Here is a 25,992-nt window from a genome sequence, read left to right on the forward strand (position 1 = left end):
TCATTTATCAGAAAAACTTAGCACCGGAGGGGACCGACTAAGTAAGGAGGAGAAATATGTCATCATATAATATTTATGGTTCTAACAGCAGTCAGGGTAATGGAAGTGTTGGTTTGTCTAGCCGAAGTTCATTAACTAGCGATCGTGAACCGTATTCATCACGTATTCGTAATAGAGAGATAGATAATGGAAATTATGAAGAGACAACAAGGTACGTAGGCTATCACAGTTTGAAAAGTTTTTATGTACCTACCCATGTAATTGGTAGGCGTGCACACACAGCATAGATTCCGAAGCAATTCAACTAACAATAATAGTATTGGTCTAAGAACAATCTTTGTTTTGGATAATTGCAAATATAATACTAGCTAGGTTGAATTAAAATATATTTCTTAGTCTTACAGTAGTATAATCAATTTTAAAGAAAAATGTACATGCTTACCTTATTTGAAAGTTTTATGATGGTATTCCCCATAAAATCAAATTATAAGCCAAGTGGGTGGCAATAAACCACAGTGGTATTGAGATATAAAACTGTAAACCTGGCAATTACCTAGTACAGTAGTTGCATCATTTTTTTGCAAAAGAATACATTTGTTTAACAAATGTATTCTTTTTATTCTAATAAAAGTACTGCAGTACTTTTAAATGCATAATATGTTTTACATTTTTATATAAAAGGTTTTTAAATGTTGATATTTTTTCTTTTGGGAATTTGTGACTTTCCTTATTATTAGTCGCATAAGTGCTTTAAGATCAAGTCCAAGATATAGAAGAAACGAATCAAAAGAGAGTACAGAATCAAAGAAAATGCAAAATTTAGGAGAGGATGAAGCAGGGGGCGCTGAAGTAGCATGTTCTAGCCCCAGTCAGAGACTTAAAGAACGTAAAGGGGCTTCTTCATCCCCTCGTTCGGGTAAATTTGCAAACAGAAGGATGCGGGAAAAACGAAGGGGAACAGGAAAAGTTGTAGTAGAGGTAAGGGATGAGTATGCAATCAGATTTTATTATTTATTTCTGTTGGTTGATGATTCCTCTTCAATTAAAGACACCCAATTTTTTGTCCCAAATTAAAGGTTGAATACAAACAATACTGAACAATAATTAGAATTGCCTTAAAAAAGCCCTATATATAAAATGGAATAACCCGTTTCTTAACAAACAAATAACTTTTTACAAAATCTGAATATTTAAATACTCACCTATATAAAGGTATATATAATTAGAACGTCTAAGACCGTATTTCATTGCACTGATGATGTTGTTCGGAACAAACTCAAGTTTATTTTAATTTTACTATGCTGTCGGAAGTTCGGCAACATTATTCATGACATCACATTAAATACTTTGGTTTCAATCAAAGTTCAAAAGTTGGAAAAGCTCTCGAAAAAATCCGTAAAAGCAGTAGCTGATATAAACTACTTAAAAAATACTGTACTTAACCTTTCCATAAAGTACACAGTAAAGTTGTTATTAAAGGAAGCCTCATAGGGTATTCAATGCTATTTTTGTTTTGATATATCCTGGTGGTAATATTGCACTAACTTAACTAACACTTACAATAATAAATATTTACCTTTCAGTTCCTATATAGGAAGTTTTACTAGAAAGTTGATATAAAAATGTTACATTTTTTTAATATAAATGCCAGCTTGTATAACTAGGATAAAAATTGGCACTTTTATTAATTTGTATAGTGTTTATATACCCACCATGTATTATATATTTTATGTAAGTATTTCGATGTGGAGAGCCTCTCGACGGTTATTTTTATTTATAACTTTTAGGTTATCCGCCCTCATTGACTTACTTTTGTATTGTTTTTTTTTTGTACTGTTCTGTATATTGGCGAAATAAATGATATGATATGATATTTCAAACACACTTCTAATTTGAGACCCCTACTACCCAGATAAGTTAGGTGTCCTTTGTATAAATCGATGCTATAAAATAAATGGAAAATTATATTTAAATCAATTAATAGTTTGTGTTATACAAATCAATAAGTAAATAAAACATAGTTTAACATATATTCCTAATGCCAAAAAAAAATAGTGGAAAGCATCATGTTTGTTTGTTTGTTTGTTTTTATTGATTTTCCACACAAAATGAATATGATAATTGAGTAACAATAAACATATATATATACAAGAAAGACGTGTGGCTGGTGGGAAAATAAGTTCAAAGAACTTTAAGGCTTACCCACCAGAAAAGATACAATAAACATAATTTATTGGAAAGTGCAAGTTGGCTTCACAGTCAATCTTCTATAGTAGGTCTATCTATCTGAAAATTTCTTAGTTTTTGAGTACTTTCTATCTCCATACTTATCAGATTTATCCTTAGTAAGGTTTGTTCTAGTAGTTAGTGTGATAGCCCTTTAAATTTTAGTAAAATTAAGGTGTTTTTTTTTTACCTTTTTTTCTAGGCCACTTTCGTGTCTCACAGTGGTTGTAACATTGAAGAGGTCATAGGCCTTTAGTGAGTCTAGACCATACCAATTTGACTAGTATCTGCCTAAGCTGTTAGGCTAGCTAGTGTTACTTCTTCTGTTTTTTACTTATTTTTGTTTTATTTGCAGTTTTTTTTTCTCTTATTCTTCTTTTTTTGGTAATTTAGTATTAGGCAAATTAGGCTGTTATTACATAGTAAGATATACTTAGGCCTATAGGTTTTTTTTTTTTTTTTTTTTTTTTTTTTTTTTTTTTTTTTTTGCACTATGCGTAGTATTACCATCCCCTTGTTGTTCTGGTTGTTTGCACTCTTTCACGTTACTAAACATAATGTGTCTGATATTCCCAGGTATTTACAACCCCATAGTAACATCAAACTCTTGGGACATCCTTACAAAAAGTGCAAGTTCTCAAAAAGTAGAGTACAATATGATCACAATTCAATCTCCACTTATAATATTGACTTGACCGAATGTGGGGATGTCCACTCTAATCCTGGACCAGAATCAAACATGAATCATAATAACAATACAAATCGAAATACACCTCCGATTCATTGTCATGTTTGTGAAAGAAAGATTGCAAAAAACCGACAACAGCTTAAATGCTTTAATTGTTCTAGGAATTTCCATGCTAGTTGTGTCTACATTAATCCTCATAGGTTTAGAACATTCTTCAAAAATAGGTCTTCTGACTGGTGCTGCCATCTTTGTGCACTCCCAAAACTGAATGATTCATTCTTTAGTATCTCTTCGGATACAAATGAAAACGATGCATTGCTCAACTTGGATCCACTAGTATGTGGAATCAACAACGATTCCAGCAGTAATTCGGACTCTATCATTGATCCTGCAGAGGTACTGAAAGGAAAAGGCATGCATTTTCTTCATGTTAATGCGCGGTCTCTACTACCCAAAATATCTGAACTTAGAACACTTGTTGGTGGAACCAAAGTGGCAGTCATTGCTGTCACTGAAACACACCTTGACAGTTCCATTACCGATAATGAAATACACATCCCAGACTTCCAACTATATCGTCGAGACCGTGCCAGAGCAGGTGGTGGAGTATGTCTGTACTTCAAGTCTACCCTGGCTATTACTATGCGGTCTGACTGTAACAATGCCAACATTGAGGCACTATGGTCTGAAGTACATCTCCCAAGAACAAGGCCTATTATCGTTGGAGTCTGTTATCGGCCACCAAAACAACGTCATGGTGAATTTATTGATGGAATGGATGACATTATGGAACAACTACCGAGAAACTCAGAGATCTACATTTTCGGAGATACAAACATGTGTAGCTTGAAAAAGGATAGCAACTATATCAAATTCCAACAGACTCTGCACATCAGTGGAATGTCTCAAATTATGAGCGAACCCACACGCATCTGTGATTCCTGCGAATCTTGTCTTGATCATATTATCACCAACTCTTCGGACAAATTAAACAAATTCGGAGTACTATCTATAGGCTTCAGTGATCACTTTCCTATATATGCCACTCGTCACACACAGCAACAAAAACACCACACGCATAAAAAGGTGAAGATTAGATCAACTAAAAACTACAATAGAGAAAAGTTTATACGTCTTCTTCAAGAGACTGATTGGGACAATGTTCACAAGGCAGAAACCGTTGATTGTTCGTGGCAAGCCTTTTGTGTAAATTTCACAAATGTTTTGGATAAAGTTGCTCCTGTAAAAGAAGTCAGAATTAGACACTCTTCTCAGCCGTGGATGACACCTGACATACTCAAAATTATTAAGGCCAGGGATATTTATCTTAAAAAATTCAAAAGAACTCGTAATTTATTATATCGTACTGAATACTGTAAACTTAGAAATCAGGTACAAAGAAATATAAAAGAAGCAAAGCAGACTCATTTTATTGACAAGATCAATACAAATCGACATAACCCTAAAAAGTTATGGAAGGTTATAAAAGATCTTGGGTATCAAAATAAACAAAATGAAACTGCTTCGATTACTCTTAAAATAAATGACAAACTATGTAGTGAGCCAAACATTATTGCCAGTCACTTTAACTCGTTTTTTACAAACGTAGCATCAGATCTGGTAAGAAAGCTCCCGCAAAGGTCATACGAATTTGATGTAAATTCTGAGAATTTTAAAAAATACTATGACGGTACTGACAAATTTTCCTTGCAACCTGTAAACAACGATATAGTTAAAAAGGAGATCTTGGGTCTCAGTATAAATAAAAGTACAGGTCTAGATGGCATACCCGCACGTTTTTTAAGGGATGCGTCAGAAATTATTGCAACTCCCATAACACGGATTATCAATTTCTCATTTGAAACGGAATGTTTTCCAAATGAGATGAAATTGGCTCGTGTTCGACCAATTTACAAGAAAAAAAGTAATCTTGAAACTGCTAACTATAGGCCTGTCAGTATACTGTCTGTGGTGTCAAAAATTGTAGAAAAGATTGTTCACTCACAATTAAATGAGTTTTTGGAAAGGAACAAGCTTTTATATCGTTTTCAGTCTGGTTTCAGACAGTCCTTTTCAACAGATCACTGTTTAATTCACTTGACAGACTTCATCAAAACTCAAACAGCGAAAGGAAAATTTACTGGTATCTTACTTATTGACATCCAAAAAGCTTTTGACTGCGTTAGTCATGACTTACTTTGTAAGAAACTCAGAAAAATTGGAATCGAATCTGTCAGCTGGTTTAAATCATATCTGGAATGTAGACATCAAACAGTCAATATTGGTGGGGCTGTTTCAGAGCCTTCAGAAATTGTATGTGGAGTGCCACAAGGGAGCATCCTGGGACCACTCCTGTTCCTCATCTACGTGAATGATATGCCTATGTCCGTCTCATCATTGTTAATGCAATATGCTGACGATAGTGCAATTGTCAATGCTCATCATGATCCTGATATCATCAGTAAAAATCTTGCTAGGGATCTGTCTAATTGTAATAAATGGTTAATTGACAATAATTTATCACTTCACATGGGAAAAACTGAACTAATGTTGTTTGGTCCCAGGATGTCTCTCAAGAACTACACAAATTTTAGCGTCCTTTACAATGGCTATACAATTTCTTTGAATAGCTCTATAAAATACCTTGGTATCGAACTAAGCAATAGGCTTAATAGTGAATTAATTGTCTCAACAATTATTAAGAAAGTTAATGGTCGTATTAAATTTGCGTATAGGAATTGTCGTAACTTTGATCGCTGTATTCGTAAACTCATAATGGAAGCCCTGGCTCTAAGCCATATAAATTATGCTATATCATCCTGGTACTGGGGTACAACCGCGGATTCCCGTACTAAACTTCAAAGAACACAAAATAAAGTAATTAGATTCATCTTAGGGAAACATAGTAGATACCATATCACCAAAGACGATTATACTTTTCTTGGTTTATTAGATGTTAAAACCAGGGCCGAACAAATGACACTACAACACGTACAGACAATATATACAAAAAGTTGTCCAGACTTTATGTTAAATAATTTTAATAGGATAAATCATAACCATGGTACTAGAGGTAAAGATTGTAATTTTATTGTTCCAATGAATAACTATACTGTTAGTAAGACCTTTTTTTTTAATGCAATCACACTGTGGAACAAATTACCAATAGAAATAAAAAATATTTTTACACACAATAGTTTTAAAAGGACTCTTAAGAAATTTTTATTAACAAATATGCAAATTATATAGACCTAAAATTATGATTGACTTTTCTTGTAAATAATAGTAGATATTTTTGTAATAATAATGATTATCAGAATTCAGCATAAATCTAACATGTAATTAAATTAATTTGTAATACTGTATAAAATAATAATAGATCCATATTTTTGTATAATTATTGTAATATTATTTTATTATGTTGGGGACCCCTTTGGAAACAAGCCTCTGGGCTTAAAGGGCCATCCCCTGCTTTCCATGCTTATTTTCTTGTCTAGTCTTGTATTTTTATATTTAATTGTTTCTCTTTTTATTTCATTTACATTATACTGTTTTATTTATTTGTACTGTATTTGGAAAGCAATAAATATTACTTACTTACTAAGTATGACGAGTAAGATATACATAGTAAGAATATAAAATATGAAGTAAAAATATGTAAGTAAAATAAAAAATTTAAAAATTAAATAAATAAGAAAAAAAGTAGTATAAGTTATTAAATAAATGAATCATAAGTGTTTAAACTTTAACATTTGCATAAGTAATAATAAGTTACATAGTATTTAAGTACTAATTAATTATTTATTATATTCAGAGACTAAAAGCTTTTTGTAGTTGTATTTAAAACTAGAGACTGTACATTTTCTTTCTAACTCTTGTGAGATAACACTCCAGAGCTAAGGTCCAACATAAAAAACAGAGTGACGACGGGGCTTATATAACGACTTATCAGGAATAAAATTTAGATGTTTAAGTTTGTTAATTATACCTATGTTTCTAGCGATCAAGCTACTGGTTGTATTAATATGTTGCTTCCATGTCAGATTTTAGTCAATAGTGACACCAAGGAACTTGATTTCATGAACATGGTTAATTTGCATTTTATCAATGTATATATTTTTACATGTTTTTGTTTTGGCTTTAGGTTTGGAAAAAATAATGTAATTGGTTTTGGATATGTTAAGAATTACATATCAGTCACAAGTGTTGTAACTGATAAATTCAACATATTATTAAGATTTTCATAAAAAGTACTGTAATAGTTTTTTTACATAACATCTAATTGATTCTTGTCAATGCCATTGTTCTTATCTTTTTGTGAAGAGAGATTGCATTGTGTGCGTTGCCACTTCCATACGCAGAACAGACGGTGCTGCTATTGGATTTCACCCAGATTTTTGTTTCCAAATGCGAAAAGATTTAATTTGCACCCAAACAAATGAAAAAAGTACTATTTCACGATTAAATAATATGTACTATTGCATGCGATGTGACCCACAATCGTTCAATCAAATGACAGGAATTTGTTTAGGTGTATAATATTTATTTTAAATGAAATAATCAACTGATTATCAAGTTTATTTTGTTGTTTTCTAACCAATAAAGGATGATGGTTTTATGGATGAATTAGCTAAAGAAAATGCTGTAAAAAATGCAATGATACCTGCTCCAGGAAATGATTATGAAGAGCAGAGCTCTCCTGTTATGTCAAGGGATCAACAAAAGGTAACATTTATCTATTTATTTAATTACTAAACAAACTTATTTATCAATCTTTTATATACAAATACCTAAATGAATTATATTTTCTCTCATATAAATGAAATACTGCATTTACAATAAATAGGGGGTTTTGATTTGCGATGACCAAACTATGTCATTATGTGCATTCAAAAATATTGGATGTGTCTCCTCACCTTGACACAGGTTTCTAGGCCCAGACTACGACCTACGACACATTGATTGCCATTGCAAATTGAAGGCTCCCTTAAAATTACTGTATACATTTATTGGGTATTGGGAGTATTTTATCAGTTAAACGAACGTACAAACAAATGTATATATTACTGTAGAATAATTTCAACTTCAATTGAGGCTAGTTACACTAGGTTGCATAATAAACAAGGTCATGTATAATAGGTAGGCTGATGATTAGGAGAGTGTAAATTGGTGTTTGATTTCATTAGCACTGTGTAGACATGTGTTTAGTCCAATCAAGGGATAGTTGTTTTAGAACTACTGTTGTGACCTTTGATGTTGTCCAAAGGTCAATTTCAGATGCCATATAACTGCTTATAGAATATTAATTTTAATATTGTCATTATTGAAAAAAACCAAAATATAACACAGTACTACATTATACTCCAACCCCAGTAGCCATATTTAAAGGTGTGTAATTGTTTCCATTATGCTTATTATATAGCCTATATATAACCACACGCCCAAGGGTCCTGCGAAACTACACAATATTAAATAACTAGAAACAACATTATTTTTTTGTAGTTCTACCAATGAACAATCCGTAAAATATAGTACTTTTTCACATAATTGACCTTGCATTCATAGTAGTGGCATTTTCCCATTGCTTTCAAATTAAGAGACAGATGAACAGCTGAATGTGACATCATCTACAGACAGTATTGTATTGATAGACAGCATTCAGATACAGATGATAAAGACATTGCAACTGTTAGGCCTTCTCTAATTAGTAATATGTAGTATAACTACTATGTAGTATACTATCTTTCAAATCAAATTGTTCATTTATGCTGTTTTTATATTCAAATTGATAGAGATTTTTAAATTAAATTCAGTTTTTTAAAGATGTATTATTCCCCAAAAACATAAAAAATGAAGATTAATAAAACCAGGCTTTGAATAGGCCATTTTGCAGTTTGAATAAATTTATTCAACAAAAATAGTTATTTCATTTATACGGTAATAAAAATAAAAATAACAGTTAAATTTAATATCAAACCCATTGTCTGACTGACTGAATATTTTTTGCTTTAAATTACTAATTTTTCAGGTAAATATTTTTTTGGGATTCGAATGGTCAAATCAAAGTGAATAACTTAATTAACAATAGCATAATTAAAAAATGATTAATTATTTTACAGGTGGACAATATACCTTTAATTTTTTTTTTCTGTAAGAAATTTAATTTCAGACAAATGTAAATATATTGTATAATAGTTACGACATGTACATATGGAATTCCAACTTTAAGTGTGTCAAACCTCACCTGTTATAGATAATTTACTTTGAAAACTCCAAATCATTTGCCATCCTATACTGTGCTTTAAAGATTTTCTATGATACTGGTTCTCTGTATACAATAAACCTTAAATTAGTTTCACCTATTATTAGTTAATAACTACTGTAAATAATTTTAATAAATGATTATGTCAAAGAGCATCCTTTGAAACTTAAGGTAGCAGTCAGTCATACTCTATAGAATGTACATACTTCATATTGTATGACAATTACCAAGACCATAGCGAGAGGTTAAAAACAGACAAGGCACAGACACTTTAGATATAATTATTAATATAAAATACGACGATCTGTGCTGGGGAATTGGGATGGGTGATGAAAATTTCAGCAAGGCGAGCACCTCGTCTGCGTCATGATGGCTACAGCCCTGTTAACAGTTTTTGTTTAATAATATTATATTTACCATTTTTATATATTTTCACAGTTTTTCATTAAATGAAATATTTTATTTTTATATATTTTTTTGTAATTGTAATTTTCTTTGCGAGGATGCATCAACTTTAAACAAGTTTAAAGTTTAGATAATTTACAATAATTGGCATTTAAGTGTTTGGATGAGTTGAACTATTAGGCCTACACAAAAGACGAGAAATCATAAAAACTATTGTTTTCAACAAACGACTGAATTTGTTTTGTCTGTGGAATGTATACCTAGGCTATTTATAATGAGATTCCTTGAAATTATACCAACCCTCTCCAGACCCCCTACAAGCTAGCAACTATGCTACATTCTTACAGAAAAACACAATTTTAAGAACTCTCACGCGGAGATCAACACCCAATTGAAAACAAATTAAAATACAGACTGGACGTTTACAAATGAATTAAGACAAACAGAAATTAGGAACATCCAATTGCCGATAATAATAATACCGTATAAGAACATAGTTTGACAAAACTTATTGTTAGAATAGAAATATATATACGGTATGCATACCGTACTATTTCAAAGTCAAGGAATTTAATAGTGTTGTAGATGTGTTCTAGATAATAATCTTTTCATGGTTCTACAACAATCAATTACGAAGGACATTTAATGAATGAATGTATTGTTGATTCGGAATGTGTCCTTTTTTTAAGCTGACTTGCTGAAAACAAATAGATCTACAGTATATTCACTATTCTTTTGTTTTTGTGTGCTTGCCCTTAATTTCGACAATTATAATGAAAAAGATAGGACATTACGTTAAGTTCAGCACTTTATTTCACCGTGTTAGGCCCTAAGCCCTCCTATTTCAAAATCCTGAATTTTCCACTGATGTACTACTACTAGGTTCATCTTTGCATTTAATCTGTTTATGTCCCGTAACCCTCATCGTCAGTTGATATACTATATTAAAGGTAGCTTCATTTGTGAGTATTTTATAAGTAATTAACAATCTGATTCATTATTTCTGTTTTTCACAAACAACTTTATAGTAAAAAATCTATAAAATTTGCCTAGAAATAAACATTTTAATTGGAAAAACCCCAACATTTCAGAATTTGTTTCCGTTTATTTATTTTCTACATTATTACATCATTTCATATATCATTAATTTTAATAAATGACAATACTGTATTAGTAAATTATTAATATGCGTTATGTTATATGACATTCCTTGCCCTTGGAAAATGTACTTTTAAGGGACTTCCCCTAAGGTATTTTAAACATGTGTAGAGAGGATAAATACCTTTTTTTGGTACAGTAACATTTGATTAATAATAAAAGGTCAATAAACTACAGATATTGTTGTGAATGCTGAACTATCTGTCATTTAGGATTAAACTTTTTCATTTGTTAGTTTTAAATACTAATATTTTATATCCACAGCAGGTTTTTTAGGAACTTGTCTTGAATTTAGTATACATTTGTAAACTCTTAAGTTTTTATTCATTTAATGAAGAAAGAACAATTTAAAACTCGTCAAAAAGTCGAGCAAGATAGAGTAAGAGATATTTCTTGTTTTTACACTGTATTATAAATTTACTATACTTTTTAATAAATCAAATTCTATAGCAGTACATTATATCAGTAGGCTGCCAAAACCCCAAAACTGGATACCTATGGACTGGCCAAATTGTCTGATTAAGCCAGAATGGGTTTTCTGCTTGATTATTCTAAATATAGAATTAGATTCTATTTTTGGATTTTATTCATAGAGCACCTACTGTCAATCAAAACTGAACAATTTATTTAATAAATGTCAATAAGTGGCCACTTTGACGTCATCTGTTTTTGTACCCATGTAGACAGATGCACAAATACTGTAAAACCACAATGTTATTTCTTTAATGATTCATAAAACCACAAGAATGTTTCAAAATTCTGCACACATTTCTAATGCTGTAATAAATACAAATTACCAGTAGTTTGTGATTGAATAATTTTTTTTTTCTTAAATTATATTCTTCTGATTTTTTCAAATCTGTTACAGATTTTTTATTTTCTTTATTAGCCCTAAATAAATTTGGTCAATAATATCACAAAAAAAACTGTTATTTCTATTAAATAAAAACATAAAAGTAAACAGTCTATGATTGTTTATTGGTATATAGATTATCTTTTTAATATTTTATTAAACTTAAATAAAAAGTTATAAACTGTACGCTAATTTACCAAGGTATTTTAAAATTTTTAAATACATTTTTTATTTTTTTTTATTTGAATAGGCTTGTGTTAATTTGATATATTTAAATAACATGTGTGAATGTCTTTAAAATCAAAAATCCATTTCAGGTCTATTTTAAAAAGAATACGTTTCAATTGTGAAGTGCTTTAGTCATTTTGATATACAGACTTCCAACTGTTAGGCCACCATTACTTATCGGTATTATGACCAATAGCAATATTTACGTCATTGCGCCCAGTCAGTCGGAATACAGAACGTGGAATGCATATGGTGAATTGGAGTACTATGCTACATCTAGTCATACTATCAATTTCAGACACAGCCTCCTACTGCCTAATTCTGATCTGTGTATGATATTAAAAGAATAATATGTGGCACATGCAAGTGAAAATCAGACATAAGTCGGAATTTTTAAAATTGAGATTTTCACAAATACTGAAACTGCGTAATCCAAGATTTAAAATGCTGACAAAATATCTTGATACCATGTCTACAGAGATATCACAGTGGCTTATGCATTCATTTCTGGCTTGAGGCTTCTGAAAATTCATTGTATATTAGTACAGTAGTACCAGTAGGATTGCATTGCATATATTCATTGTTATATTTTAGATATTTGTTATTTAGATGTCAGGCTATTCATTTTGAATAGCTACAAACTGCTGAAAAATCTGTATTTTGTTAAAGAAATTAATTTAGTCTATTCACACCTAGCTTACCTGGACAAATCCAACAATAGCCTATCTCTCCGGAGAGGATGAATACATTACGAAAACAAGAACTTTATAACATATAATATAACGCCTCCCTCTCCCTAGTAATACTGTACAATGTTTGTACAGTATTATGATACTGTAGGTCATTTTTTTCAATACAAATAAATAATTTTGTACAAGTCTATTATTGATATTATGTCAGGGGTTTAAATTGGAGGTTATTTTTTAGATTATAAAAGGCTTGTACATACCGTGCAAAATTGCAATTGATTAATTTTATTTTATATTCCATAGCTTTGCATCATGTTGAGAATGATATCACCAGTACTAAATGAATGACAAGATAGCAGTAGATATGCACAGTGCTCATCAATGAATGTAGTAATAGGCCCTAGTAAGCCTTGTTGTCGCTTAGTTTGTTGTGTGCATTTCTGGCATCAATATCCGTACTAATGAATGATTTTTTAGTTATCATGACTTTAGTAATAGACGCAGTAAGCCTTGTTGTGTTAGTTTTTGGTTATCAGTACTATAAATGAATAATGGAGACTTTGTACTAATATAAATGTATTGTAGTAACATAGCTCCCCGCATAGCTCATACTATTTTCAATTGTGTGTGTGTGCATGTTGTTTACTAATACTACAAAGTCTATCTTTCAGAGTTTCAGCAAAATTTAAATAGCTTTTTCACATAGACACCGGGGCCCTTAAATACCTACAATTTAAAAAAAAGGATAATTTTGAATACCCAACAAAGCCCTTGAACTTGTCAACACAGTTAATCATATTGCTGTCTGGATAGATGATGAAAGCTATCCCTTACTTCTTAATAATTTGTAATTTGTTTTGCTTGCATCATATTTTCATTGCATTAAACATTCTCAAGCCTTTTACTCCAAACATCCAACATCCCTCATCCTAACCTCCACCTCATCTCATCCCTCCCCCAATATCCACCTCATCTCACCCCATCCTTCAACCTCCACCTCGTTTCACCCCATCCCTCAACCTCCACCTCACCTCACCCCCTTCTCCAACCTCCACCTCATCTCACCCCCTCCCCCAACCTCTGCCTCATTTCACCCCCACCCTAACCGTCACCTCATCTCACCCCTCCCCCAACCTCGACCTTGTCTTACACCATCCCCAACCTCCACCTCATCTTACCCCCTCCCTAGCCTCCACCTTGTCTCACACCATACCCCAACCTCCACCTTGTCTCATCCCTTTCCCCAACCTCCACCTTGTCTCATCTCTTTCCCTAACCTTTACCTCATCTTACCCACTCCTCCACCATCCATCTCATCTCACCTCCTACCCTAACCCCACCTCATCTCACCCCTCCCCAATCTCCACCTTGTCTCATCCCCTTCCCCAACTGCCACCTCATCTTGCTCACTCCCCCAACCTCCACCTCATTTCACCTCTTCCCCACCCTCCATCTCATCCCTTCCCCAACCTCCACTTCATCCCATCGATTCCCCCAACATCCACCTCATCTCATCTCTTCCCCCAATATCCACCTTGTCTCATCCCCTTCCTCATCTTACCCACTCCCTTAACCTCAGTTATTTCTGGGCAAAATTTAGCTGCAACACAAAATAACGGTTATTTATTTGATTGGCAGCTGCTGACCTTGAGTCAGCTAAACTGCAGTAACGTTTGAATTGACCGTAATTGCATTTTGGGTAATTCTAACGACCACCCACTGATTTAAACTGTTAATTTTGAGCGAAAATTTATCAGAAATGCAGTCAATATAAAAATTACATTTTAAATCTATTTTAAAATAAATCCTTCCCCGTTTTCCATGTCGTCGTCATTGCTCATACTAAATATAAAGAACTTTTACCTTTTCATGTACTAGCATGCTACTGCTACATAAATTACAGTCTACCAGTGGTATGCAATTTATCACATGCAATACACTCTACTAGAATATTAATGTTCACGGCTTAAACTATTTAGAAAACATTAAATGTTACAACACTGTGATATAACATTTAAGTAGGCAATTTGATTTTTGTTATGCTGGAGTTTCCGTTGAATTCTTAAGAAAATTGGTTTAAACCAAGCGTAACCCCAAAAATGTTTTTATTTTTACGATTGACTTCATAACATCTCTTGTACCAAAGGGGAATAAACTACCATCTCGGTCATTGCCATTTCCAGTTTTAAATAACTTGATAATTGATTAGTTTTAAATTACCTCAAATAAATCATTGAGTGACTAGATTCTGTAATACTTCATGACAATTTGTTTTTACATCACAACATATTTCTTTTCAAATGTAACTTAATACTATACAGACTTCAAAGAAATGTTAAAAAAAAATATACAAGCAGCAAAATTAACATAAGGAAAGTACTATTAAATACAAAAACTTAATTCAAATTTATGAATTTTAGTGTAATGCACCGTTCTCAAAAACTTGATGCCCTAAAGGTTTCAGAGCAATGGATTAGATACCAATTTTTAATAAACATATATGATTTATATATGTTAAAATACTTTATATTATAAAGTATTTTTTAACAATATCAATGGATAAATTATCAATTCAGGAAAGTATTATAAACATTTTATTAAAAGTAAATACTATTTATAAATAACCCTGTGATTTTTCTATAATGCACCGTTCCAAAAAACTTTGTGCTCTAAAGGTTTATTTTATTTTATTTTATTTATGAAGGATTAAAATGACATCTAATCATATATAATGAAAAATTTATAAAGGATTGAACACAAAAGGTATTCATGGCCACAACAAAACAATAAAAGGGAAATATGATTGATTTACACAGCAAAGTATTGAATATTTTAGTAAAGAGTACAAATACACCTTTCTATAAAATGACCACTGTGAGTGTGATTATCCTACTCCATTCACCTTGAATACATTTCTCAATAAGAACTTCACATGACTAATATCATTCTTTTGTTTGATTGTATAACATGGCATTTAGTCTCACAAGTTTGTAGATTCTATTGTTAGTTTATTTCAATGTGTTTTACAAAACCATTCTAAACATGACCTGTGTAATGTACTGCTGCGTGGATGAATATGTTTTGATAATAAAATAATTATTGTGTTTGTATAATTGGTGGTACTGTATTTAGATTTTTATTTCTCTAACGAGAAAATTAATCGATGGTTATATTTTTATTTTATAGCATCTCTATTCCTAATATTTTTCATAAATGTTATGCCAAATAAATGGAATAAATAATTAATACCCTTAAATTTACATTTGAAAATTAGAATTGTAAATATTGTACAAGGAATTTATAGTGTACAGTGTGTATATGGATACTGTACAGTATGTGTGGTCTTTACATTAGTATAGAAGATTATTATAAATTGCATGTTGGTATTATGTGAAGTTATGTGAAGTTTTAATGTAACCACATTCTTTCTTTTCTAGGTACATGATGTTAAATTATAAAAGTGTTTTTGCTTAATACACTATAAATTTATTGTTATTATCTCAACATGACAGTGTAAAGAGGTGATTAAACCATAAATAGGCAGATATGACTTTACTCAAATATTGTTTAATGACATTACAAACATTAATATATATACTTGTGATTTATTTAGGATGATGAAGATGAAGATTCAGTTTTATCAAGGGTTGAGAAGCGCAGAGCAGCAAGACAACGAAGGTACATTTGAAACAAATATTAAACGTATATAAACTCTCCCAATACCAATATCCAGACACCTTTAGGCTGGCCAAATATGTCTGGTTTTCTGGAAAATCTAGTATTCGGAATATATTTTTAATTGTAAAAATGAATTTAGGACTGTTTGAAGAAAAGTCTGGTATTGGGATAGTTTCCGGTTTTCAGAGTGTCCGGTATTGGGAGAGTTGACTGTATACCATAAAACCTTGAAAAGAAGCCCATGGGCTTCTTTTTTTAGGACTCTTGAGTGGGCTTCTTTTCGAAATGGTCTTCTTTTCGGGATGGGCTTCTTTTCAAGATTGGCTCCTTGTTGACATTACTTTTTTTAAACCACAAAGAAAAGAAGCCCACTGGATGTTATGGTATTTACATCTTTAAATTAACATTGACAATGACTATATGAAAGCCATGTCTTTTAAAAAATCTTGTTAACAAAAAATTATGTTTTTAATTAAAACCCAAATTGATCCATAGCATAGCATTGAACTAAGCGTTTTCCCATTAAGTTACTGATTATGACACTCTCAAAATACTACTGTTTAATAGTTTGGTATATTACCCAGTGTCACATATCCTATCATAGCATATGGCAGTGTGCTAATGATCATTCGTCAGTATTATGCTTGCATTTGATACCTCGTTTACTGGAGGTGAACTTTATCAGTCTGTCTGTGATCAGTCTTGTACAGTAGAGTCTAACTTTTTTAATTGGGCTGTGGATGCGGTTTTTGTTTCCATAGAACTTATTTCGAGTTAGAAATTTTATTAACTTCTTTCTTGATAATTTGGTTTTTAAGGACTTTATAAAGAAAGGTTATTTTATGTTGACAGTTGTCATGTACTCCTTAAAACATAGGGAACTAACTTTACCAATTATTTTAAATATTTAAAAATTGTAATAGGCTAGGCCATCACTTCTAGACACTTGGAGGGGGTTTATGGGTTTCAACAAACACCCTTTAATTCACTTTAATTGCCTCACTTGCTATTTGCAGAGCATCCCAAAGGACCACATGTTTATGTCTTTGCTACAAATATACTACAGTATTATAAACTTATATCTTAATTCAATGGTTCTCAAGTTTTAAACTCAACACTTTCAAATGTGTGAGGAACCAATTATACATGATTGATTATGAAACTTACTAATGACGAAAAGATCTCACAGCATGCAAAGTTCACAAGTGACATTTTAAGTGAGGATTGAAGTACTGTACACGTCATCATACGCAAACAGATATGGGATGTACAGCTGTGAATGTACAGTAGCGCATTAGCAAGTTGAAATTACATCTGCTTAGTAAATTAAAGGTTATGTTTAGAGTGTTCAACTGTACAGGTCAAAGGTCATTTTTGTAGGTTTTAGCCTGGGGAAGTTTATAACCAGATAAAAAAAATTATGCTGATATTAAGTAGAGAGAAAAGCTGCACGTTCTTTATTATATTATCTTTATTACATATTGTACTAAAAATAAATCAGTAAGTGGCCGAGCATTTAAAGACAGTGGAACTGTTATCCATCCTTATAGCAAGGGTTCGAGGCTCACTCGAACACTTGATTACATGGTAATTCTGGTTGTAGAACGAGTCTTCTCAAATAAGGAATATAAACTGTAGGTCTAGTGTACATAAAATGTACATCTTTTGAGATTAGTAGGGTGTTACCCGGTGTACTAGCTCACACAGCCAATGTCGGACAGACAAAATTCGGGACGAAATTGCACTGGTTGGCAGCATGTGACCCTTGGGTTGAAAAGTGTATCATCTAAGTCCACAGCGCCATATGGCGCTATATCAAACTCCATCATTATTATTATTATACCTACTTATGATTCATGTACCAAATTTGTTATATGTTTTATTTGAAACTAATTTAAAATGATGTAAAATCGCTGAAAACAACTTGTTTTTATTTATTCGGACAATATAATCACTCTTACTTCAGTAAGTAGACAGAGCTTTATAATATATTATCTTGATGAATATATTGAATGACTAGCTCAAAGTACTTACTGTAAAAACATTAATAAATCATATTAAGATGACACACGACTATATCTATTAGGTCATCTATGCATTAAAAAATAAATACATAAATCATACAGTAGTTGAACATACAGTTATGAATATCTGCATATCAAACATTTTAGTTTTGTAAGGACACAATACAAACTGAATAAATTACAGAATAGAATTGCGGCAGGGGGGGGGGGGGAAAGGATTAGCTCTCCAAGGAACCCTATTATTGGTGTTGCTCATGTTTTTGAGCCCCTTAAGCTATGGGGTCCCTGGGTTTAGCCAGTGAGCCCTCACTGTGAACTGCTTTAATCTTTTTTTTGTTTGTTTTTTTCAGACAAATGCAGGAGGAAGAATCAAACTCATTATCTAGTAATGACAGGCCTAATAGGGACAGGCAATCCGGGGTAAGTAAAGTAAGGCTATCACATACCTTGGCCTCCAGTACATGGGGGTCTGAATATGTACTGGTTTTGTTGTAAGAAGATTATGAATTTCAGTATTGTACTGTACTTAAATTATTTCCTTATATCAAAAATTAATGAGACCAAATCCAAGACCAAATGATGAAATAAATTAAAATACTCCATCAAAATAGACACTTCTACATTTATTAATTTAGTGTAAAATGATAACAGATGACAATGTCTGTTGCTAGAATAATTATTAAATTTAAGTTGCTTTTTGTTTGTGAAATGATGTTTGTTTAATTAGAATTAAATTTTCTTGACTAGTATGATTGTATTTGATGTGAATAACCTCTACAGAATTGGCATTCAGTAATTGTTGTTTTTTTAATTATCTATCATCATTTGATATGATGGAATGAATTAAATTATTTTCAAGCAAATGTTATTTTAATACTTATGACTCAGGATTAATATAGTGATTTCATTAAAAACATGTTTGTATTTCCATTATATTTGTTATTCAATTGTTTGATTGGTTTTATGTGCTGTGTTCTGTAATTATTTCTTTTTTTACATTTCCATAGAACGAGTTTCTGTCCACATCCATTTAAAGACCACATATTGTAGGTTTGTGGCTATAGTGGTCCTTGATTAAATCATTTCCAAATGTCTCGTCACCTGAAATTGCAAAACCTTGGCTGCAAAACCATGATTGTTAATTTGTACCCGATACACTGGCGGTATCACGTCTAATGATTTTAAACATCCTACAGTATCTCGTCTTCTGACTGTAAACTTGATCACATATGGCCTACTGTAGTATAGTGAGAGATTATTGGAGGGTTAGGTTGTAGATTCTATATTCCTGTTTCCGTCTCATTACTGCATGATATTTAACGTCGCTAGATATGATACCGCTCAAGAATCGACTGTAATTGGATTGTCCTCTTCATCGCATTGTTTCCTTTGTTTTTAAATTGCATGGTTGATAGCTAGATCATAACTTTGTCTTTTTCTTTATTGCATGGTTTGATGTTTAGCATGAATCTGTTATGTTACAACAAAAGTTGGATATAGCTAATCTTACCATTTCACATCTGACCGACGAAGTTGACAGGTTGAAAAAAGTATAGTAGTTTTTAATTCTATTTGATCATACAAATATGAAATGAGTCAAAAAGTAAAACAGTAATTTTATAGTTTTGTACGTTCAAAATATTACATATGAAGACTTATATATGGTACAGTAAATATTGATGAGGCTGCAACACTGTTCTGTCCATGACACAACATGGAAAGATGCTGTACATACCATAGCATGATATACACATGTCTAGGCCAGTTAGTCTGAAAATTACTAGCTACTGGATGTTGGGAAAGCGGGGAGGCAGAACAGAAGCTATGGGGTCTTTCCTTATAAAAAAAAAGGCCTGCTACTGATTTATTGCGATATCATAATCATATTTCCTCCACATCATCATTATACTTATTCTATGTGTTTGTATATATTCATTCCTTATAGTTCAAAGTTTCATAAAATATGTAAAGATGATTTAATTTAGCTCTCAACTTTATTTGATAAATGTATGTACTGTACTATATTAATTAATATTCAGTATATTACTTGGCGATTTAGTTCTAATTTTGTTCTGTGCCTGGTAATATATATATGTAATATATATATAAATCCAAAGGCAAATTACTGAAAAAAAATGACAATGCTGTGGGTATCAGTGGCTGGATCTCAATGGAGATAAAAAAAAAAAGCGAAAAGCTTAATCAAAACGATAAACGATGTAATATATATATATATATATATAATTTGAAACGATAAAGATGCGGAAATCTGTGAGAATGAGAAAAAGTTGCCCCAACCGAGACTCGAACTCGGACCGCCTGCTTGATATGCAGATGTCCTAACCATTAGACCACTGGGGCTTTCATGGTATTGTTCGAACTCGATTGGATAGCGACTCTTTAACATTCTCGGCGTGGTACGGCGGAACAGCACTAGTCCTCAGTTGTACGCACGCGCACCAGAGATCAAATTGATACGCCCTCATCTTACAGTATTTTTATTCACGAGGCGGGATCTCCGAAGAGATACTTTTATATATATAAACAAATCAGACAAAGAACATTAATTCTAAACCGCCCAGTGATATACTGAAATTTAATTAATTAATTAATAAATTATATCACCGGGCGGTTTAGAATTAATGTTCTTTGCCTGATTTGTTTATATATATATATATATAAACACATCAGGCACAGAACATAAATTCTAAACCACCCGATGAAATACTGAAATTTAATTGATTAATTTGAAACGATAAGGATGAGGAAATCTGTGAGAATGAGAAAAAGTTGCCCAAACCGGGATTTGAACCCGGATCTTTTGCTTGTATATAAATACAGTATATAATATATTGGATTGTTATGATATTGTATATATGCTATCATCAAGGGTTGTTACTAATAAATTCTGCTCTCCAAATTGTTGACAATCACTGATGCACTACATCTATAGTCTTTTAAAAAGACTTTAGGAGTGGCATAGAGTACCTAGGACCCTGGAATCTGTAACCATATACAGTCTTTTTAACCAGACCTTTGAAGCATCATAGAGTACCTAGATCATGTGATTTGTACCCTCATTTCCACTCCATCACCTATAGTACCACTAGATTGTTTTCAACAATGTTTTAAAATTGTTGTAATAATGTCTAAACTTACTACATTTCCTTGCAGGAGGTATCAACATTAAAAGAAGATCTTTCACGAGAAAGAGATGAAAAGGGTGCATTGTTAAAAGCTATGACAAATATGGCAAGGTACTATGTTAAGCTTTTCTAAATCTACTGACATTACTGCAAGGGCTTGACAGGAAACATTATTTTTAATCTTTTCATATGTTTTTTAAATCCAGACACAAGAGAAATAATTATGTGTACGTGGTGTGTAACATTTTTAAAAGTAGTGTTGTTCTACAATACATTTCCAGTTCATTTATAAATAATAATAAGTATAATATCACAAAAGAAAATTACGTTTTATGATTTTTTCATGAACAATACAATTTTAGACAATCACCCATGCATCACTGAGATCATTGCTTTCTGGATGGATAACTAAGAACTGTATTTTCTTGTTTTTATTTGTAGTTATTTATTTCAACATAAGAATGGACGTGTTGTTATTAATTTGAGAGTTTTGTAACCAAAATATATAAACAAGACACAACTTCAAATTATACAATGATTATTATTATTATTTTAAATATTATCAGCTAATAAAACATCGTCAATGTATATTTTAGAAGACCATGTAAACATTATTATACTGCAGTTACTGCAGTAGAATTAAAAAAAAACCTTTTTAACTTGTTTGTGCTGTAATATTTACCAAGCCAAGTGACTTTTTATTATATTAAGTATCAGAAACCCAGAAACTTCTATATTAAAAAAACTAAATAAAATTATACATTAATGGAGTAACAAACGGTCAAACAAATTTTTACATGATTCCTTTGTGCAGTATTTTAAATACATTTCTGTTTTTTTTTCTCAGATAAGGAATGAGGATTTTAATGGAAAACTACTACTATTGAATCCTCTACTATATTTCCCATGCTTTATCTGTTGCTATAGCAAAGACAGAATCATAGCTCAAGTTCTTTGAAGGTGGCCCTACGTTGACATGATTGGATAAAGCTGATTTCTAGAATTTATAGGTGCTATATAAAATATAAAATGGTGGGAAGCTGCATACTGTATATACCATTAATAACCGTGTGTTATTTACACTGTTACTCATCTTGAAAGTATAAACTTTACAGATATTTAGGCCTAAATTTAAAAGAGACAATGATTATGATGTCTATAATTAAGAAAAGATGTTATTAAGATTTCGTTTACGAACCCTTTGCAGTGAATACATGTGATTTTAAGAAATTGTTCAGGTTATGTAATATTTAGTTAAAATTCAAGCATTCATAGCTTGACTACAAGACTGTAGCCAGGAAAAGGGGTGGGGAATCTTTAGTTAGTTAGAAGTGCCCTTTTCAACTAGAAACCAGCAGCAAAAATAATGGTATATGTACTAGGCTACAGTAGCTTGTGAAACTAACAACCTCCCTCCCCCTGGCACCTGGATATGCGCTTGGACTATGTATACAGGGTTTAAAAAACACTATACATAAATATTGTTGAAGAAGTGGACAAAATTACAATTTATTATTTGAAAATTGTTAGTGATTTGTAAAATTATATATACAGATTAAAAAAATAATAATAATCAATAAAATTCAAAATACATAGTTATCAGAGGTGGGTTCAAACAATCACAGCAAAAGTAATTATAAATTACAATTAACCCATCTGGAAAAATCCTGGCTTGGTTTTATATACAAATAAGAAGAATAGAGCGTTACAACATTATGACATTTTTGAAACAATTATAAAAATAATTTGCAATTACTGTATACTGTATCAGCACTTTTATTGAATAGCATATTTTAAGTTGATAGTTGTGGCAATGTACAGCCATAGAATCTTTAAAATGTTTTAAATTTATTTTTGTGAAATATGCAGTGAAATATAAATGAATTAATTACTGTGCTATAAACATGCAGTGGCGTCCAATCAACTAAATTGAACTAATACATTGTGCTCAGATTTTACCCCACCTTGATATTGTAGTGTGTTTTATGATGTTATTTTTATTAAGTGTGTGTGTGGAATAATTGAGTGTGAATGAGTGGTTTACATACAAAATTAATTTGTTTTAATCCATTAATAGTTACAAGAATTATTGCTTTAATAGTATTAAAAAGTTTTAAAATTTGAACTTATATGTTCATTTGCACATATCTTTGTTTTAGCCATAAAATGCCAGAATTGTATTACTAATGTTTTATGGATACTTATACCTTTAGTAATAAAAAGTGGTGTAAACATTTGCACCAAAGATTATATAAATACAAGACACCTGATTCCATATAATAAACCTGGACAATACTTGGAAGGATATGTAAAAGTTCAATGAACAAATATTGAAATGCTATTAGCAATTCACGCAATCCCATTTTTGTTTAATATTTTACACTCGCAGTCCAATCTTTGGAGTCATGTGTTTATAACTTGGTTCTCCACACATTATATACTGATGTCTATATTAGAATTAGAAAGAATTTTCGTGAAATAAAAATTTAGGCATTACACAAAACTGAATAAATCAGATAGAGTAAAATCAGATAGAGTAGAACCACCCCTTCCTCCTCCCACACTTTCTTGTGAGACACCATAGCCACCCTTATTATAAAGAAGGCACTTTATTGGTCAGATACAGTAGAACAACCCCTTCCTCCTCCCACACTTTCTTGTGAGACACCATAGCCACCCTTATTATAAAGAAGGCACTTTATTGGTCAGATACAGTAGAACAACCCCTTCCTCCTCCCACACTTTCTTGTGAGTCACCATAGCCACCCTTATTATAAAGAAGGCACTTTATTGGTCAGATACAGTAGAACCACCCCTTCCTCCTCCCACACTTTCTTGTGAGTCACCATAGCCACCCTTATTATAAAGAAGGCACTTTATTGGTCAGATACAGTAGAACCACCCCTTCCTCCTCCCACACTTTCTTGTGAGACACCATAGCCACCCTTATTATAAAGAAGGCACTTTATTGGTCAGATACAGTAGAACCACCCCTTCCTCCTCCCACACTTTCTTGTGAGACACCATAGCCACCCTTATTATAAAGAAGGCACTTTATTGGTCAGATACAGTAGAACCACCCCTTCCTCCTCCCACACTTTCTTGTGAGACACCATAGCCACCCTTATTATAAAGAAGACACTTTATTGGTCAGATACAGTAGAACAACCCCTTCCTCCTCCCACACTTTCTTGTGAGACACCATAGCCACCCTTATTATAAAGAAGGCACTTTATTGGTCAGATACAGTAGAACAACCCCTTCCTCCTCCCACACTTTCTTGTGAGTCACCATAGAAGAAGGCACTTTATTGGTCATGAAGGTGTCCCCTTACCAGCAGCTCTACTTTATACAATTATTAAAGAGCAATTAACAATAGAACCCCTATTAAGGGGACACCTTTGGGAACCAAAAAAGTGTCCCCTTAATAGGAATGTCCCCTGATTAAGGGTTGCCTACTGCAATATTACTAAATAACTAGATAACTATCACCCCAAGAAAATGTCAGCACATAGTATAGATTATAAATAACAAGTATGCAAATTTATAAAAGTTAATGATATGCATTTATTTACTGTACATAAATAATTTCCTTGACCTTGATACAATATTCAGGGTAACATTAATTTTAAATAATTTTGTAAAAAACGTTTTTATCATTATAGTGACATATAAAATTATTGTATTTTTCATATTAACAAATATATTGCCATATCATTAATACTTGCCAAAATGGTGATTTTCCAGTATTGTACATTATTTCAATGATGATTGTTTATGATTACTACTGTACATCATGTTTATTTTGCAAAATAATATGAACTTTGGATATGATATTAATGACATTTTGATAATGTAATTATTTGTTTATACTGTATTTAACTGAGTCCAATGATCTAAAATAATCATAAGTTATAATCATAAGTTAGGCTGAAACCCCACTCTAATGTTCATAATAGCCCCATACATGGAATTAAAAATTTATTGTCCCCTAAAAACCTGAAAAATGCAGACTAATAAAATCATATTTTGAATAGGCCATTTTGTTCTGCAGAAAAAACAAGGTTATAAAAGAAAAAAACAAATGGTCAGTCAAACTCAACAAAAACACATTGGCTGGCAGTCAATTGACTATTTTTTGTTTAAACTACATTTTTTTCAAGTAAATAATTTTTTTTATCCAGTTTTTGGTCGAAATGAATAACTATTATGGAAAATTTGAAATTTTTTTTTTAAGGGGACAATATATCTTTAAACTATGTAAATTGCATAAGTAGTAAATGGATATTAAATTTATGTTTTGCTACTAACGAATGGAACACTGTACATACATGTAGATTTACTGTGCTGTATACTTTTTTTATTGTTTATACTGAAGTGTAAGATAATAAAACCATGTTTTCTATGCATCATTTTTTCTTTTTTAATTTGATGACAGTATTGGAATTGTAGAGAATTAGATAGTACAGATGTAATGGATGGAATTAATAAAACATCAATTAAAACATTAATCAAAATCAATTTTGTGTCCATTTTTTCCTTAATGTTGCATTATTACGTGATCTTATAGTATCATAGGAACAACTTTGATTGAAATACGGTTTTAAACAAAGTTTAGATTCATTTTTCACAATT

General features: G+C 31.6%; 1 protein-coding gene and 1 non-coding gene across 3 annotated transcripts; one reads left to right on the top strand and one right to left on the bottom strand.

Annotated features, from left to right (window-relative positions):
- Positions 1 to 19: 19 nt before the first annotated feature.
- On the top strand, positions 20 to 25,877 carry LOC140040623 (uncharacterized). Of its 2 annotated transcripts, XM_072086692.1 has the most exons (8): positions 20 to 211; positions 738 to 978; positions 7,520 to 7,639; positions 16,123 to 16,187; positions 18,562 to 18,631; positions 19,675 to 19,761; positions 21,386 to 21,468; positions 22,205 to 25,877. In XM_072086692.1, the coding sequence occupies exons 1-8, from the start codon at positions 57 to 59 to the stop codon at positions 22,206 to 22,208; spliced, it is 825 nt and encodes a 274-aa protein (XP_071942793.1). In that variant the 5' UTR covers positions 20 to 56; the 3' UTR covers positions 22,209 to 25,877. The 2 variants fall into 2 exon arrangements, with proteins under 2 accessions (XP_071942793.1, XP_071942794.1); XM_072086693.1 differs by lacking the exon at positions 19,675 to 19,761.
- Positions 20,501 to 20,572, bottom strand: Trnad-auc (transfer RNA aspartic acid (anticodon AUC)). Its single transcript has one exon. It is a non-coding gene; the product is annotated as a tRNA-Asp (tRNA).
- Positions 25,878 to 25,992: the final 115 nt, after the last annotated feature.

This window comes from Antedon mediterranea, chromosome 2 (genome assembly GCF_964355755.1).
Source record: "Antedon mediterranea chromosome 2, ecAntMedi1.1, whole genome shotgun sequence".
Taxonomy (NCBI): Eukaryota; Metazoa; Echinodermata; class Crinoidea; order Comatulida; family Antedonidae; genus Antedon; species Antedon mediterranea.

Excerpts from the sequence above, each read along its gene's own strand:
- LOC140040623 (XM_072086692.1), top strand. The coding sequence starts at position 57 with ATGTCATCATATAATATTTATGGTTCTAACAGCAGTCAGGGTAATGGA. Across the intron at positions 212-737 it reads AATTATGAAGAGACAACAAG|TCGCATAAGTGCTTTAAGAT; the intron begins GTACGTAGGCTA and ends CCTTATTATTAG. Across the intron at positions 979-7,519 it reads CAGGAAAAGTTGTAGTAGAG|GATGATGGTTTTATGGATGA; the intron begins GTAAGGGATGAG and ends TAACCAATAAAG.